General features: G+C 37.4%; 2 protein-coding genes across 6 annotated transcripts in view; one reads left to right on the plus strand and one right to left on the minus strand.

Annotated features, from left to right (window-relative positions):
* PGBD1 (piggyBac transposable element derived 1) overlaps positions 1-18959 on the plus strand; it is a 32585-nt gene extending 13626 nt beyond the window's left edge. For all 5 annotated transcript variants that reach the window (XM_043999587.1, XM_043999588.1, XM_043999591.1 and 2 more), the window contains 4 exons: positions 4105-4196; positions 11011-11137; positions 11754-11850; positions 14176-18959. In XM_043999587.1, the coding sequence (XP_043855522.1) occupies positions 4105-4196; positions 11011-11137; positions 11754-11850; positions 14176-15730 (1871 nt within the window). In that variant the 3' untranslated portion in view covers positions 15731-18959. The remainder of the gene's footprint in view (positions 1-4104; positions 4197-11010; positions 11138-11753; positions 11851-14175) is intronic.
* The window catches only part of LOC122752702 (zinc finger protein 850-like), a 1092329-nt gene that overhangs the window by 895704 nt on the left and 177373 nt on the right, over positions 1-19252 (minus strand).

Here is a 19252-nt window from a genome sequence, read left to right on the forward strand (position 1 = left end):
TGCTTCTGACTAAACTTAGATACTTTTTTCAAACACAGAAAAAACTAGATAAAATAATTTTGTTTTGTTTTGTTTTGTTTGTTGTTGGTTTTTTTGGTGAGGCAATCGGGGTTAAGTGACTTGCCCAGGGTCACACAGCTAGTAAATGTCAAGTGTCTGAGATCGGATTTGAACTCAGGAACTCCTAAATGCGGGGCCAGTGTTCTATTCACAGCGCCACCTAGCTGCCCCTGAATTTACTTTTAGTAAAGTGTTTTCTTGAAAAAGTTTACACTTACTGCTTTTACTTCCTCACTACTCATTCAGTTTTGTGAGAATCAGGGTGCCACCCCGCTGCTGAGAAAAACATTGTGAGAATCAGGGCAACGCCCCCCTGAGGAGAAAGCATGTGACTAGCCTCTGGAAGTTACATCTATTCATAGAAACACCTGTAAGTCATGTCAATCAATGCTACCAGCCAATTAACTTGAAACTGTGTGTGGGGACCCCGCCTGGGCAGGCCAACAAGGAGCTTCTGCTCAAGAGAACGGGGATCTTTCTTGCTGTTGGAGATCACGATAGGAGCAGCTGCAGAGCAAGGGGAAGCTAGGCTCTTTTCTTCTGAACTCCACGTATTCTCTTTACTAACCCCTAATATACTTTAATAAATGCTTAATGCCCAAAGATTGGTGCTTTACGCTTCTAATTTAAGGCGACCACACATTAGATTTTTTTTTTTTTTTAGGGAGGCAATTGGGGTTAAGTGACTTGCCCAGGGTCACACAACTAGTAAGTGTTAAGTGTCTGAGGTCAAATTTGAACTCAGGTACTCCTGAATCCAAGGCCGGTGCTCTATCCACTGCGCCACCTAGCTGCCCCCACACATTAGATTTTTAGACATCACAGTTAGATTTTAAAACATCACACTTCTTATCTCTTTCAATCTAATTTTGCTTTTTGGTTTGTTTTTTTTTTTAACCACTGCCACCACCCCAACACTTCCTTGAAACTAATCTCTCTAAGATCATTAGTGATCACTTCACTACTAAATCTGATGGTCTTTTTCTCAGGCCTCATCCTCTGTGACCTCTCTGCAACTTCTGATACTATTGACTATTTCTCCTCTTGGATATTCTACCCTTCCTTGGCTTCCACGACCCAGTTCTTTTTTTTTTTTAATTAAATTAAAGTTTTAATTTTTAATTTAATTTAATTTTTTCCCAATTAAATATAAAGATAGTTTTTTAATTTCCAAATTTTTTCTCCCATGCTCCCTTCCCCCCTCCCAAGGCCAGTAAGCAATCTGATATACAATCAGGTTAAACATATTTCCACATTAGTCATGTTGTAAGAGAAGAATCAGAAAAGGAAAGAAAAAACACAAGAAAGAATAAACAAGAACAATAACAAAAAAGGAACAACAAAAGTGAAAATAGCTTGCTTCAATCTGCATTCAGACTCTGTAGTTCTTTTTCTGAATGTGGAGAGAATTTTCCGCCATAAGTCTTTTGGCATTGTCTTGGATCATTGTATTGCTGAGAAGAGTTAAGTCTATCATGGTTGATCATCACACAGTGTTGTTGATACTGTGTACAATGTTCTCTTGGTTCTGCTCATTTCTCTCAGCATCAGTTCATGTAAGTCTTTCCAGGTTTTTCTGAAATCCATCTGCTTATCACTTCTTACATTACAATAGTATTCCATTATATTCATATACCACAACTTGTTAAGCTATTCCCCAATTGATGGGCATCCCCTCAATTTCTAATTCTTTGCTACCACAAAAAGAGTAGCTATGAATATTTTGGTATATGTGGGTCCTTTTTCCTTTTTTGTGATTTCTTTGGGATAGAGACCTAGTAGTGGTAATCCTGGGTCAAAGGGTATGCACGGTTTTATAGCCTTCTGGGCATGGTTCCAAATTGCTCTTCAGAATGGTTGGATCAGTGACCCTGTTCTTTCTTGGTCCTTCTTCCTGTCTTATCACTGCCAAAGTCTTTGCCATCCCCTTAGTATGGTTGCTCCTGAAGGTTCTATCTTAGACTCTTACCTCTCCTTCCTATAAGTTCTCACTTAGGAGGATTATATTTATGCAGATAACTCTCAAATCCATATATTCAGAACTAATATCTCTCCTGAACCCCATTTAAAATTGACAGCTGTGTGCTGAATGTCTTCCTGGAAGTACCCTTTTTGTTGTTATTGTTGTTGTTTAGTCATTTTCAGTTGTGTCTGACTCTTCGTGATCCCTTTTGAAAACTCTCTTGGGGGCAACTGAGGGAAACAAGGATTAAAGACTTGTCCATAATCACACAAATAGTAAGTGTCTGAGGCCAGATTTGAACTCAAGAAGATGAGTCTTCCTGACTCCAGGCCTAGCATTCTATCCACTTTGCCACTTAGCTGCCCTGCTGAAAGTTTCCAAGGTACCTCAAAATCAATGTGACCAAAACAACTGGTTTCCATCATGTGTTTATTGCATTTGCCTCACATGTGAGAAGTCACCCTTTTGAAACAAGGGAGAAGCAAAGCAAATTCTGGTTTTGAGATTGCTTGGCACAATAGATAAGGAAGTGGAGTCAGGAAGTCCTGAGTTCAAATATCAAGTCAGAAATATGCTAGTTGTACAAGTCACTTTATCTCTCTGCTTTAGTTTCCTTATCTGTAAATTGAGGAGAATGGATTCAAATAAGAGCCCTTCCAGCTCTAAATCTGTCATCCTACCATCTCATTATCTTTTGTTTTGTTCTCCTTTAAACTTCACTATTTCTCTTTAGGATACCACAATTTTCCCATTCCCTTTCCCTCACTCCAATGTGCTACCATTCTAGCTACTTCAGTACTTCAGTGGATATATGATCTCATCTAGGTTGGTATTCATTCCACATGTACAGATTGCAATCCATGAATGCCTTTTTATCCTTTGTGATTGTTCACAGGGAATCTGTTTTCCGGGACCAAGAATAACAAAGTAAATAAAACTACATAAAATCAGAATTTAGCTACGTGCATTGACAAATTTTGGTCCTGGAAAACAGATGAAGAAATATACTTTCCTCCTCTTGAAATAGAGGTAGTAATCTATAAAATGAGGCAAATGATGTCAGATATAATTAGTGTGTTGAGTTGCTTCGTTATTCTTGTTAAAGAGAGATTTCTAGGGGCAGCTAGGTGGCACAGTGGATAAAGCATCAACCCTGGATTCAGGAGGGCCTGAGTTCAAATCCAACCTCAGACACTTGACACTTACTAGCTGTGTGACCCTGGGCAAGTCACTCAACCCTCATTGCCCCGCCAAAAAAAAAAAGATTCAGTAAAACTTTTTTTAATTCTGCTACAAATATTTTGGTATTTATGTGACACCTTTCTGTCTTTGACTTTCATGAGACTGTATGCCCAGCATTGGTATCAATGGTCAAAGGTGCCATGTTTTCTTTTAGTGAGCAACACTTGCCTTTCTAAATTACCACAAAACATCCTTTTAGTATTTTAGGCTCTTGCCAGAAATTGAAGGTCTATTATTAACAGATTTTACCTCTTTCCAATTTTGAAAATTGGGACCTTTGCCTTTCTCCGATCTTGTAACTGCTCTATTATTCTTTCAGAGGGCACTGACAGCAGCAATATAATAATTACATGTGCTAATTTTTTTTACTACCTTAGTATATAGTTGGTCAGTGTCTGGTGATCTAAATTCTTTGAAGTCAGCTAAATCCTTTCTTACCATCTAATCATTTATTTGGGGTCTCAGCTTTGTACCTTGTCCTTCAAGGGCCATTCTTGGAAGATAAAACAAAAGCAGAATTTTAATTAAATAAGTTAGCCTTCTCACCATCCTCTGTAATTATATCAGTCATTTCTTCCTTTCGTACTTTACACACAAACTGTATCTTGTCCATCCTAGTTTTGTCACCAAAAATTTATAACCTTAAGAGTCCTGCTGCAGTACGAAAATAATTTTGCATTAGATTAGAGAGAGCAGGAATGTCTTTTGAATAATTTGTACAATTTTAGTGTTCAACATATATTTAAAAGGTCTAAAGAATGACTATTCCTGGGCCCCATGATAAAGGGTGGTTACATGACAGAATTGTTATTACTTATGACTTTTTTCTCTTCTCTCAGCTGTCCCTGTTTCGCAAGTTTCTTCTCATCACCAGGGGGAACTCCTTAGTGACCAGACAGTGGTATCAGTTGTTAATTCTACTCAATCCCAGGTGAGCTATGGTCCCTCTGTCCTCTGTGACACACAACTCTACCCTCACCCACAAATTGTTGTCCCTGATTTTGCCTTTTTCTCCTCTCATACTGGAGGCACTCCCAGTATCTGAGCCTGAAACATCCAGGAAGCTTCCTTTTCTCTATTGTTTTTTTTTCCTATTCGCTTTATATGACATTTCTCCCTTTCTTCATCACCTATTTAAACATCCTTAGCTACCAATTATGAGGCATTTTCCTCTCCTCTGTCATGGAGTTATGGTGGTTAGACTATAAGTCACATTATTTGATTTTAGCTGAGCTCTGTTTCTTGATAGTTCTTTTGTTCATCCTTTGATTTCTCAGTATATTCTCCACTGCAGATATTTCAAACTGTCTCCATTTGTTTTCAGAAATATTTCTATTAAAAATTTACTAACAATCTCAACAAAAGACAACAGTTAAACAAAATGAATAATAACATAATATGCAAGACTATCCCCATTTCACTAATGGGGAAACTGAGGTAAACAGGGATTAAGTGACTTACCTAGGGTCACTCAAATACAAAACTATAAAGTTCATACACTGTGTAAACTTGAAGTTTACATTTTAATGGAATCATAGGATCTAGATGAATGGAAAAGACTTTCTAAATCATTTAGTCCAATGCCTTCATTTAAAAAGAAGAGAAGTGACTTGCCCAAAGTCACAGAGCTAATAGATGTAGAACTAGGACCCAAACACAGCTTTTTGTGGTTGTTTAAAGTCCTGTGCTCCTTTTATAATACTACAGAGGTAGCTAGATAGATGGCACAGTGGCTAGATCACCAGGTCTAGAATCAGGAAGAACTAAATTCAAATCTAGCCTTAGACACTTCCTAGCTGAAAGACCCTGGACAAGTCACTTGATCCCTGTTTACCTCAGTTTCCCCATCAGTAAAATGGGGATAATAATAGCACCTACCTCCCAGGGTTGTTATGAGGATAGAATCAGATAATAATTGCATGTATATAACAGAGAGCCTGGCACATAATAAGTAAATGTTAGTTGTTTTTGTTACTATTATTATATCTTTGACCACCAGAAAGCAAGTAGGGCAGGGTACACAATTTTGTATGTGAAAAAGCAAGATTAGAGTGAGGAAAGAATAAATTTATTTTTAACATGCTCAAATGCTGTATTATCTGCTATAGAGACCCCTCCAGATTAACCAGGTAAATCAGGTAGCCTAATCCCTCCTGTCCTGCACTGAGAATTTTCCCTGCATAAGTGCTTAGATCACAGAAAGCATTTAATAAATGCTTAAATTGAATTGAGTGTCTTAGGAAAGGCTGGTTGGTTGGTTGGTTGTTGTCTTTTGTTCTCAAAGAGGACCAAAATGATATCACTATGTTGGGATCAAGGTACGTGTGTACAACTCTGGCTGATCAGACTAATATGAACTACCATAGGCCGGGCACAAATCATCTATGTGAACATTTGGAGTGGAGATGTTTCTAAATTTGCACATCTCATGGTTCTTTTGAGTTACTGTAATTCTTCTTTGCTCATAGAGTGTATCCCCTTCTTTGATGTGGATGATTCTGTGCCAATGTCTCCCATGTTTCATAAGCGATTCCAAGGTTCTTCAGAGAGACCTTGAGAGTATTCTGTATTGCTTCTTCTGACCTCCATGTGAGTGCTTGCCTTGTGTGGGTTCTCTGTAAAATAGTATTTCAGGCCAACAATACATTTAGTATTAGAACAATGTGACCAGCCCAACAGAGTTTTACTCTCTACAGTTGAGTTATGCGCTGCATTTAAAATATCTCCATTTGCTGTAACCAATGGTCCATGTATGGATAATGCCCTCATGCTTTCCCAGTCACCAATGAAGTGAATAGGACTGTGTGCTTATTCTCAATTTTTTTAGCATGATGTTTTCAGCAATGTTGTCAGATACCTTCAATGAGGATGAAAAAGGCATCAAGGTCAGCTAATGCACTGACAGTAAATTATTTAACTTTAAAAGGCCACAAGCCAAGATTAAAGTGGAAGGAGATTTGGTGCGTGACTTTTTGTTCATAAATGATTGTGTACTCGATGCAGCCTCTGAGGCTGAGATACAATAAAATATGGATTGATTCTCTGCTGCTTGTACTAATTTTGCCCTGACAGTTAACACCAAGAAAAAAGAGGTTTTCTACCAGCCAGCACCACACCATCCATATGTGGAACCATTGGTTACAGCAAGTGGACTAATAATAAAACATATCTCTCTCCTCAATAGAGATGGTACACTATAGGGAAAGAATGAGGCATATGTTGTCAGACATGATCAGTACTTGATCTATATAGATTTGTTACCAGGGAGAACTATACTGCAAGAGGGGTAAGGGGAATGGGAAATGATGGCAGTTTCTTTTAAAGTCATCAAAAAACATTTTTTGAGATCACTCAGGAAAAAAACAAAACCCTTAGATTTGATTTCCAAGCTCCATTTCCATTTGAAAGTTCAACTATCATCTAGATTGCTCAAATCATTGTGTGGTTCAGACTTAGCACCTTTTATCATAATGTGTCTACCTTCATGTAGTGCTCTCTTTTTTCTCAATATGCATTCATTCTACAAATGTTTAATTCCCTACCATGTACTAGGGGGAGATATAAGAGCAAATCATGTACAATACCCCATAGAACTTATTCCTATCATCTGCTTTGTTTCTTATATGTTCTGATTTCTATATGTTATCTTCCCTATTACAGTGCAAGCTCCTTGAGGCCAAGGACCATGTTTGCTTTTTCTTTGTATGCCTAGCACTTAGTGATAAGTACCTGGCATAGACATACGCGTACATGTACATACATGTGTGTGTGTGTGTGTGCGTGTGTGTGTGTGTGTGTGTAGGGCAGCCGGGTAGCCCAGTAGATAGAGCACTGGCCCTGGATTCAGGAGGACCTGAGTTCAAATCCAACCTCAGGCACTTGACACGTAGCAGTTCTGTGATCCTGAGCAAGTCATTTAACCCCAATTGCCTCAAACATATCGGGCCATCTCCAGTTGTCCTGATGTATATCTTGCCACTGGACCCAGATGGCTCTGGAAAAGAGAGTGAGAGTTTACACAGCCCTTCCTCACTTAAATCCAATTCATTGCAAGTCATGACATCTGTCATAGTCCTCTTCGAGAACAGAGGACAAACAACAACAACCTGGCATATAGTAAGCACATAATAGTTACTTGCTTACTGCCTTGATTTTGCTCTTAAGGCCCAGCTCAAGTATTTCCTCTATGATGCCTTCACTGACTATATTTTCACAAGTACTTTTTGGTACTTAGAATATAGTGCAGTTTTGTTGTTGTTGATTTTTTTACATGTGTATGGATATACTAGGTTACAGGGAAAGGAATAGATAGGAGGAGAGGACAAGTGGGAGTATAATACTCCCTTTCTATCCCCCCCCCCCACCCCCCCACCCCCCCCACCCCCCCCACCCCCGACCTTGTGCTCTTCTTGTATAGAAGCAAGAGTCTATTACTTCAAGGCACTCCTGAGACTGTAAGCTTGGAGTCAAGAAGACCTGGTATCAATCTTGCCACTTACTAGCTTTATTTTGTTGGGCGTGTCTTTGTTCTTGGCTTCATTTTCCTTATCAGTAAAATTGAGGTAAAAATGCCTTTAGAATCTACCTGCAGGCTTTTTGGGAGGCTTCACTGAGATTAAATATTCAAAGCACTTCGCAAACTTTCCTGAAAGGGGGTATTGCACACCCCCAACCCCAATTAATGTAACTAATAAGATGCCCTTTATCCTGATATCAGGTGAAAACCTCTTCAGCTACAGCATTAATCAAAAGCCTAAACTTAACGTGAACGAGTCCTGACACCTCTACTGAATCAATCAGTCAGTGAATCAGAGGTGTGAGTAGCAAACACTTCAGTCATTGAATGAAACGTGATGATTCTATGAAGGAAATGCATTTGGATTGATTGAGGAAATTGGACATACCCCAGAGACAAGATTCTAGTAACTAGTTCAGGAGCTTCTAGTCTTGAGGCAACAGACTTGCTTTTAGACAAGAAGGCAACAAGGGGATAATAGGGAAGGGGTGTTATACTCCCACTTGTCCCCTCCCCCAATCTATTCTCCCCATGAATTAGTGTCAACCTCATGATGTTTGGAGAATTCTCAGTTCCATTTGGCCTCAGCAGCTATATCTGATGACAGCATCTTCATGAAAGAGCTAAGAAACACATTAAAGTTAAACTAGACACACTGAGAGAAAGCAGCCTCTAGATTCTCTAAAGCACTGACCCTCCTCAGAACCCATCTATACCGAACAAAATTTGCAGGAGGAATCCATAAAGGGATAAAAAAATTTCCAGTGATCCGAAGATGAGTTTATCCTTTGACCACATGAGCTTTCCAAATTTGAGTCCATTCTATGTAGGAATTACATGTGTAAGGGAAGAGTGTACCACCATTTTGGAGGGCTCTTTCTGTAGCAGTTGTTCTTGTTAAACTTTGCTATGTAAATACCTTCCTTTAAAAAGCTAATTAACTCTGGCAGACTAATTGATTATCAATGAGAGACAATCCAGACAGGCAATGGAATGCTGCTAATTTCTGTCAGACTGTGACATAAATATCAGATTTTGTTTGAGGCAGATAAGTGGTAGAGTGGTTAGAGTGCTGCACCCAGAGTCACGAAGACCTGAGTGTAAATATCCTCTCAGACACTTAATAGCAGTGTGACTCTGCCAAGTCACTTAACTTCTGCCTGTCTCAGTTTCCTCATCTGTAAAATGGGAATAATAATAATGCCTACTTTCCAGAATTATTTTGAGGATCAAATGAGAAAATACATTTAGGGCAAGGGGAGCCAAGATGGCATAGGAAAAACATTAAAGACACAGAGCTCCTGACACAATTAACCCAAAACCAGCAATAAAACAACCCTGGAGAAGCAAAACCCACAAAAAGATGGGCTGAGATTATTTTCCAACCAACCAGCCTTTCCTTAAAATTTTTTGGGCAGCTGAGCTAAGTAACTTCAAAACAAATCTTTGGGGGAAAAAGTACTTTAGTCACCCGTGTTTTATTACTTGATCACAAAAAAAATTAGAAATAATTGATGGTTATAACCTTTCAGAGCACGTTAATTTTGGAGCAGTCATTCATTTTAAATTAAATTCCCATTCTGCATTATCTCCCAATAAAAGCATTAAATCATCCTTAGATATTTTCAATCCAGGTTGTTTCTTTTTTTAGAAATGTTAGTTCTAGAAGGCATCATTTTCCAGAATAAGCATTCTTTATCCACACTAAAAATTTGTTGATCAGTGTATCTACGTTCTTAGATTTTCTTCAAAGCATCAGAATATTTAGCCACCATATCTTCTGCACTGGCTGCCTCTCCTATAATTTTAACATTAGTTGAATTAAATTTTTTAAACAATTGAACCAACCAATGCTTGCAGTACAATTTCTTTGCTATCCAGACTGTGGAGGAGAAATTGATGCTGATGACTTTATGCAGCTCTGCATCATTTAAACCCAATTCATTCTAAGTGAAGACATCACCCTTATGATGTCATTGGTCTTCTTCCAGAATTAAGGATGAACGACAATCTGTGAGTAGTAGTAACTGCCTTCTGGAAACCCAACCTGCCAGTTCAAACTGAGCAATGCTACTATTTCTTCATCACCATCAACATTACCTACCTCCTTCCTCTCTCCTTTCCATGTAGTCTGTCTCTCCACTTAAGGTATCATACCCTTACATGTGGGTGTTCTAGCCAAAGGAACTTAACTTTTAGTTGCTTATATTTTGCAAGATATCTTGGGGTTTAGAGGCTAGATTTTTAAATATATGTGTGTGTATATACACACATACACATACATACATACACATGCATATGTATATTCATTTATTATTATTTTCTCAAAAAGCTGGGACAATTTACTTTTTGTCAAGTGCAATTTTCATTTATGATTTCTTCAGATCAGGTTTTCTTTCAAGGAAGACTTTGAATGCCTCTCTTTTTTTGCCGGGCAATGGGGGTTAAGTGACTTGCCATGGGTCACACAGCTAGTAAGTGTCTGAGGTCAGATTTGAACTCAGGTACTCCTGAATCCTGGGCCAGTGCTTTATCCACTGCGCCACCTAGGCCCCCTCATTTAGCTCTGGCAAAACAGTCTTTTTAAAAGCCTTGTTGTGATTCAAATGGAGCTACTTTACTATGTCTTTAAATCCAAATCACTCTGGCTTTCACTGGATGGCCAATAATAGGCCCCAGCCCAAGGCTTTGTTGCTCATTGGGCTGTTTTCTGTTCTGGTTAGAAACTCTGAGGGTCTTCCCCTACCAGATAGATACTTTTGTGATGGTAAACTAGGCCATCTTTTGACTCAATTTTTCAAATCAGGGAACATTTATTAAGAGCTTGTATAGTTGCCTGTACTATTCTTATGCTAGACCAATCCACTGTCCCCTGGAGTGTTGAGAGCAGCAGATTTTATTTGCAAAGATTAGCAAGGTATCTTTTACTCTGATGTTTGTGTGAGTGCCTTTGTACAGGCCCCTACTCCTTTCCTCCCGCATTCCTGAACTTCCTTCCCTTGTCCCTTCTGCCCCTTAGAATCCCTAGCTTCCTTTGAAGCTCAGTACTGTGTCACCTCCTGTAGGAGATGTTGCCTGATATACTTATCCCTGTATGTGTTATTTCCTCCATCCAGTTGCTACTTGAAGGCAAAGACTTTGTTGTTTGGTTTTGTATCCACATTGCTATCTGACACAAAATAGGCACTTAGTAAATGCTTGTTGATTGATTGATCTTTTCATAATTCAGACATCAGTGAAGACTGAGGAAGAAACCCAGTTCCTTGTTTCAGAAGAATGGCAATGTTTTGATCCAGCTAAGAAGAATACATATGAGAATGTGGCACAGAAGAATTTTAAGAACCTTGACTTGCTAAGTAAGGAAAGTCCACTGGTACCATTCCACCCCACCTACTCCATCTCTATCCTCCAACCTTAACTTTGCCCTTTTGATTCTACTTCCACCTAGTCACCAATCATGGTTCCACATCTTTGATAATCATCTTCTCTTGCTAATTATCCTTGTTGGTTACAACTGTTTCCTGCTTTCTCCAAACCCCTTCCCCCATGTTTCCTAGTCATCCCAAACACATTTATATCTACATTATATTCTTCTCATCTTCTTATTCTTCTTTTTCTATTTATGACCTTTTCTGGTGAACTTGTTCCTCATTCTATGGGCTAGTTCCAAGCTCCACTTTAACCCCCTCTTCCTGTACCTAGCCACATCATCATCTTCACCATCAAAATCTTGCTTGTTGTTTAAAGATATCCTTGTGTGACAGACACCTCTCCCTCTTCATCTTATCTGACCCTTTCCAAATACTTTCATTCCCCTTTACCCTGTCTATTCAAGTACTTCTTTTACTTTCTCTTCCTCTTTCTCTATATTGTGTCACATTTTGCAAGTAAGTCGTGCACTCCCATCACAACTGTTTCATTTGGATCATTTTATTTCCCATATCTTAGTTTATGTTTCACTTATTATTTCAGCTGGCGAGATCCTGATTAAAGATGAAATGTTGCTTCCAAAGAAGGAAATTTCTAAAGAAATAGAAGCACAGGAAGAAGTCTCTAGTGTACTCAAAAGGTATGTTCTCTGGGTTACCCGCTTTAAGAAGCTTGCGAATAACAAGTTGGAAAGCAGGCAAATAAAACACTCAGGCAAGACAGTTAATGTGTGATAGAGTAAAAACTTCATTGAAAATTTCAAATGAAAGCTTCTGCATGACTCTTACATTTATTCTGCCTTGTATATGGTGGTCATCTTTATACATCAAAGTCACATAAAGACCTTGCGCGTGCGCTCTCTCTCTCTCTCTCTCTCTCTCTCTCTCTCTCTCTCTCTCTCTCTCTCTCTCTCTCTCTCTCGCCCCCCCCCCCTCAAATTGGATTTAGACATACAGGGTGACATCATAAGCAAATTAGAGCATTAAAGAAATTACCTGTCAAAACTTTGAATAGGGGAAGAGTCCATGCCCAAATGACAAAGAGGTTCACAGAGAAGTAAAATGAACAATTTTGATAATATAAAACTGAAGATTTTGCACAAATAAAAGCAATCCAACTAAAATTAGAAGAGAAGCAAAAAGTTGTGGGGAAATAATCTTTGCATCAAGTTTATCTGACAAAAATCTCCTTTTTAAGATAGGGAACTAAGTCAAATGTATAAGAGCCATTCCCTAATTGGTATGCAAGCTGTCAATAGCCATATGAAAAAACTGTTCCAAATCCCTAATAACAGGCATTTTGTTTTTCTTTCTCAAATGTGTGTATGTGTGTGTGTGTGTGTGTGTGTGTGTGTGTATAATTAGAGCGAAAGGAGATAGAGCTTTGTTTAAAAAAAATTAAAACAAAATAAAATTTAAAATTCCCTAAAGACAAAGAGGGAGAGAATCAAAAGGACCACAGGAGCCATTATATCATCCCTAGGTTTGCAGTGAGCTAACTATTATAAGAGAATTATACAGGGCGGCTAGATGGCGCAGTGGTTAAAGTACCGGCCCTGGATTCAGGAGTACCTGAGTTCAAATCCGGCCTCAGACACTTGACACTTACTAGCTGTGTGACCCTGGGCAAGTCATTTAACCCCCATTGCCTGCAAAAAAATAATAATAATAATAATAGAATTATACTACCAGTTTTAATTTACAGATGTGATGCTCCATCAGTTTAACAGCCAAATGCTCATAGAACTAGACAAAATAACATAATTTATTGGGAGAAACAAAAGATCATACTGTAAAGCAGTGCATCAAAACTATCTGGCATCAATTAAGAAATAGAATATTAGATCAGTGGAAAAGCCTAGATAATCAAGAATAAAAAAATCTGAACTTAATAAATAACAATATAATAACTTAAAATAATAACTCAAATATTGGATTATTGTTTGATAAACTCAAAATATTAGCTACATAGGAAATAACTGCTTGGCAAGTTTGTTTTTCAGTACAATGTCTGACTCATTATGATCCCATTTGGAGTTTTCTTGGCAAAGATACTGTAGTTTGCCATTTCCTTCTCCAGCTCATTTTACCAGTGAGGAAATGAGGCGAACAGGTTTAAGTGATTTGCCTAGGATCACACAGTCAGTGTCTGAGGCCAGATTTGAACTCAGGTCTTCCTGATTCCAGGCTCAGCATTCTATCCAATTGTGCTGCTTAACTGTCCTTTAAAATAATTAGTGAAGGCTTAAAAATTAGTGTAACACTTATCATCTTTATTTTTGCTATTTCCTCTAATTCTGGATGGCGGCTTATTTCATCCTGTATTGTTGATTGCTTGAGGAAATCATAGGGCTCACTTTTTTTGAGAGGGGGGTGAGGCAGTTGGGGTTAAGTGACTTGCCCAGGGTCACACAGTTAGTAAGTGTTAAGTGTCTGAGGCCGGATTTGAACTCAGGTCCTCCTGAATCCAGGGCCAGTGTTTTATCCACTGCGCCACTTAGCTGCCCAGGGCTCACTTTTACTGATTTCTATCTTGGCATGGTTAATAATCAATAAACATTTATTAAATGCCTACTATGTGGCAGGTACTGTGCTAAGTGCTGGAGATACAAATAGATTGAAGCTACTGAATACCACTGATCCTAGCCTCTAGATCCCTTTATATCAATTTCCCCTTTGAAACTCTACTAAAGGTGTAATTTGTCAGACTTCTCATTTCAAAGCATTTTTTAAAGTCCACTTTTTTCTAAATCAAGTTTAAACCTTGTGAACCTCATTGGTTTATGCCATCTCCATAGAAGAATAAGGTTGCATCTTTCAGAGATGTGCAAGATTTAGTGAGAGGTGAATCCCACTGTCTCTCCAGATAGGAGGGAGTTTATTTCAAAGAATCTTTATGTTTTCCTAGTTTCTGAGTTTAATGTCATATGGATTTTCAAAATTCATGATGTTTTTTTCTTTTCTAGAGATTCACCTCAGATCCTTGTTGGTCCTCCTGTACAAACTGAAAAAAACATTGAATTTTTGAATACTCTTAAAAACCGTAATCCTGGGGACTTATGGTCTAGAATGCACATCTCATCAATGGAATATGCTGCAGGTGATATCACCCGGAAAGATAGGAAAAAAGACAAAGCAAGAGTAAGTGAATTGCTACAAGGTCTTACATTCTCTGGTGATTCTGATGTTGATGAAGAAGATGAAGTTGAGACACACCCTGCTAGAAAGAAGCAGAAAGTAACTACTATTACAGAGAAGAAATGGATCAAAAGAGATATTCAGCCCAATTTTCCAAGTTGGTCAGCATTGGATTCTGGAATTTTGAATCTCAAAAGTGAGAAATTAAATCCAGTCGAGTTCTTTGAATTATTTTTTGATGATGAAACATTCAAGTTAATTGTTGATGAAACAAATAATTATGCTTCTCAGAAAAATGTCACCTTGGAAGTTACAGTTCAGGAAATGAAGTGTGTTTTTGGTGTTCTTCTTTTGAGTGGATATATTTGTCATCCTAGGAGAGGAATGTATTGGGAAGCTTCAGATAAAGAGCAGTGTCTTGTTAGTAATGCAATTAGAAGGGAAAGGTTTGAATTAATATTTTCATATCTTCATTTTGCAGATAACAATTGTCTAGATCAATCAGACAAGTTTACAAAATTGAGGCCTCTTATAGATCAAATGAATAAAAATTTCCTCTTATATGCTCCACTAGAGGAATATTACTGTTTTGATAAATCGATGTGTGAATGTTTTGATAGTGACCAATTCTTAAATGGTAAACCTATTAGAATTGGTTATAAAATATGGTGTGGGGCAACTACCCAGGGTTATTTAGTTTGGTTTGAACCCTATCAAGGTGAACCAATCCTGAAAGCAGATAAAGATCATGATCTTGGTTTAGGTGGACAATTAGTAATGAACTTTGCCGATGTTCTCTTGGAGCGAGGACAGTATCCTTATCATATATGTTTTGATAACTTTTTCACAAGTATCAAACTAATATCTGCTCTGAAGAAAAAAGGGGTGAAGGCAACAGGAGCAATCCGTGATAATAGGACTGAAAAATGTCCTTTCATGAATGCAGAAAATATGAAAAAAATGAAAAGGGGGTCCTTTGATTTCAGAGTGGAAGAAAAGGAAGAGATAATTTTGTGTCGTTGGAATGATGAAAATGCCATCAACCTGTGCTCCAATGCTGTAGGCATAGAACCACTGAGTCAAGTAAGCTATTGTGTTGATGAAAAAAAAACGGTTCAAGTAAGTCAGCCATCAATAGTTAAGTTGTATGAAGTATGTAGGTATGGTGTTGCCAAGATGGATCAAAATATTTCTAAGTACAGGATAAGAATTAGAAGCAAAAAATGGTATTCAATTTTGGTAAGCTACATTATTGATGTGGCCGTGAACAATGCATGGCACCTATATAGAGTATGTTGCCCTGATACTTCATCAAGTCTTTTGGATTTCCGAAGATGCATTGCACATTTCTATTTGAAGAACAATGCTAATCTAGCAGACTAAGCAAGATAAAGCCAGCAATCACATATAGAAATAAAAAGTAAATATATCATGACTTCCCACTGAGAACATCAATACTTCAATTTATTGGAGTCACAAACTCATTAATTTAGCTACTTCCTCCATCGTTACATTCAAATCATCTTAACCTCTGTGATTAATTCCCCATAGAGCACCTACCCAATGCACTAGAAGCCTTCTAGTTCTTTTAATCCTCCAAAGAAATCAGTGTATCATTCACACTATCCATTATCCCTTAATATGTATTGGGACCAAGGACTTTTCCAGTGATATTATACATCATGTATAATATCTCTTATATCACTTCTTACAAACAAATTATTATTGGCAATATGCTACATCCTACTAATATGTGCTATGTATCTCTCCATTGTCCGGATTGTCTGCAATATTGATTTTTTTCAATATTGTGGCTTTCTGTGATTCATAGCTAGTCAGTGTCAACAAGAGAATATTGATGTTAAAAAGATGGATTTTTATATCAGAGAATAACTTGGGATCATCAAAAGCACTGCCCACCTAAGATATATATGTAGTGGTATACTAAATCAGTAGGTTGCCCATCCAAACTATATGCCATCTTTTGAATAATAAACATTTTTCACAATTTTTGTTTTTCCTATGTGATTTCTTAGGTTTAAGAAGTCACATACGTTTATTTCTTTTTTTAAAGTTTTTTACTTTATTGAGGAGCCCCCATAATATTCTTGAGCTTGATACAGTCAACACACTGTCATCTACAAATAGGGTAATCTAGAACCCTTCTGTACAAGACATCTTCTGTAATAATGGCAAACACCTTTGTTATATGTACATCCATTTTAGGCCTCAATTGATGTTGATCATCATAGGATCATTGAACAAAACTATCTTTGTGGTTCCATTTTCTAGATAATCTTGTATAATTTTACCATATGCACAGGAAAGAGATCTTTGAAGTCTATATTTTGATCAGTCAGAGGCATTAACATCTTTTGGAAAGATAGCTTTGAAGTCTATGTATAGCTCAGTAAGATGCACTTTTGTAATCAATGAATAATAATTATAATGGAATCTTGTATTCTTTTTACCTTTTAGTCAATTGTGTGACTCTCGATATATGGTCTACAGTAGGAAAAAAATTTTCTGTAAGCCTGCCTGTTGCTTTATTTTATTTTCATTGAGGCTGTACTATACATCTATATGAATATTTATATGTATACACGTATGTATGTATAGTATACATATATGCATATATGTGTGTGTACATATATATTTATATAACAAAGATAAAAAAGTAAATATGTAGTGAAAAGTTGTTGGTATATTCTGGATCATCTTTTTTAGGTAAGAGTAGCAGTAATCCAATTATTTCTAATCATGTGCTATAATTCTCTTATCTTAAAAAGTCAGTCCTTCAGACAAAATATAATGACTTACAACCAAAAATAGTCAAAATTTTATATAATCCTATGGCGGAATCCAAATATTCCTGATGAAAAAGGCAGAGGTGACCAAAATCTTTGAAAGGCAAATATGAGTCAAGAGAAATATAAAGTGGTAAAATACACTTGATTAATTTTAAAACATCATATGATGATTAATTGCAATGTAATGGAGGAGAGGGGAATGTCCTCTCAGAATTCTGATGACCTCAGTAATTGCAGAGAAAGTTAAATAAGTCAAGTAGAAGGCCTGTAGGATTATGTTTTCATTTTATTAGAAAAAGGAAATAGGAAAGATAGAGGAGTAAAGTAGGAGGTAGGGGATGGCACTTAATATCTCTCACAATAAAGGTTTATGAAATAAAGATTATATGAAAATGGAGAAAGGGATGGGTGAAATGGGCATCCCATGAACCATACTTTCATCTGAACCAGAGAAAAGAAGGTTGAACACACACATTTATTCCCACACACACAAAGGGTTTCATATAGAAATATATTAATGTCAGAGAAATAGGAGGAAGTATAAAAAGGAGGGAAGTATAGGGAGGAAATACTAAGCAAAATAGAATCCCAGCACCAGACAATCCTGAAGAGGAAATTTTAAAAATCTGTAATTGAGGGTACAAAAAAGGGAAGAGAGGAGAGGAAACAGAATGGAAAAATTGCTTCACAATTATAGATCACCAGTGTTAAGCAAACTTCTTTCTTCAGCCATCTTTTTTTGTGAAGAGGGACCTTGGAAACAAAGAAAAATAAAAGTATAAGATTAAAGATGTAGGGAAATATGCAACTAACAGTCATAACAGTGAACATGAATGGGATGAACTCACTCATAAAGAGGATAGAATGGATTAGAATGCAGTGCCCAACAATATGCTACTTAAAAGAAATACTCTTGAACACAAAAATCCAGAGTTGAAATCAGTGGCTACAGCAAAATTCATTATGATTCAGGTGAACTTTTAAAAAAAGGTTATATGGGGGGCAGCTAGATGGCGCAGTGGTAAAGCACCGGTCCTGGATTCAGGAGTACCTGAGTTCAAATCCGGCCTCAGACACTTGACACTTACTAGCTGTGTGACCCTGGGCAAGTCACTTAACCCTCATTGCCCTGCAAAAAAAAAAAAAAAAAAGGTTATTAGACATAATAAGAAATAAGCAAGGAAACATGCATATACTTAAAGGTTCAATTGATAATGAACTAGGGACCAAATCAAGATAGTGGAGTTAGAGGAAGTATTTGATTTTAGCTTGCCAACTATCTTTTTTCTACAATGATCTACAAATTCTTATTGGGAAAGGCAAGAAAAAAACACAGGCAATTTTCCAGCCCAGGGCAGCTTATAAAGGCAGACAGAGTTCTGCAGATACTGGGAATGGTGTCATAGAGTGCACATAGGAGATATGCAAGTTCTGGATACAGGAATAGGTGCCATCTACCAGCTTTGTCACCCATTATCCAGTTTTAGATCACATATCTAGTAAGAAGTGTGACCGAAAGGGAGGGCCCTTACCATGAACTGAGAAAGGAACAAATTATGGAGGCAAACAGCAGCTGTGTGGCTGTGATCCAAGGTCAATAAACAGACCTCTCCCTGGATCACATTACTTCAGGAGCATTGAAAGTTTGCTGATCCCCAGACTGACCTGTGAAAGCAACTGAAGGACATAAAAGGTCAGAAAGTCAAGTCAGACAATCTTCCCAGAAGTGGACACAGTCTAGCACCAACATAAAGTCCAAAGTGAACAAGTAGGCTGGAAAAATGAGCAAAAAAAAAAGAATTCTATCATAAAGAGCTAGTATGGTGACATGTAAGTTCAAGATACAAATAGAGAAGAAAATTACTTGAAAGTTATCTATAGACTAAACCTCAAAGAAAAATGCAGCTTAGACACAAGTTCAACAAGAATACCTAGAAGACTTTAAGCAAACATTTAAAAAAGAATAGGGCAGAAGAAAGAGAGAGATTACTGAAGAAAATAACTCCTCAAAAATTAGAATTAGTCAAATGGAAAGTAATGACTCCATGAGACTTCAAGAAATTATAAAATAATATTGAAAGTTTGAAAAATAGAA

The sequence above is a fragment of the Dromiciops gliroides genome, chromosome 4 (assembly GCF_019393635.1).
Source record: "Dromiciops gliroides isolate mDroGli1 chromosome 4, mDroGli1.pri, whole genome shotgun sequence".
NCBI classification, from domain to species: domain Eukaryota; kingdom Metazoa; phylum Chordata; class Mammalia; order Microbiotheria; family Microbiotheriidae; genus Dromiciops; species Dromiciops gliroides.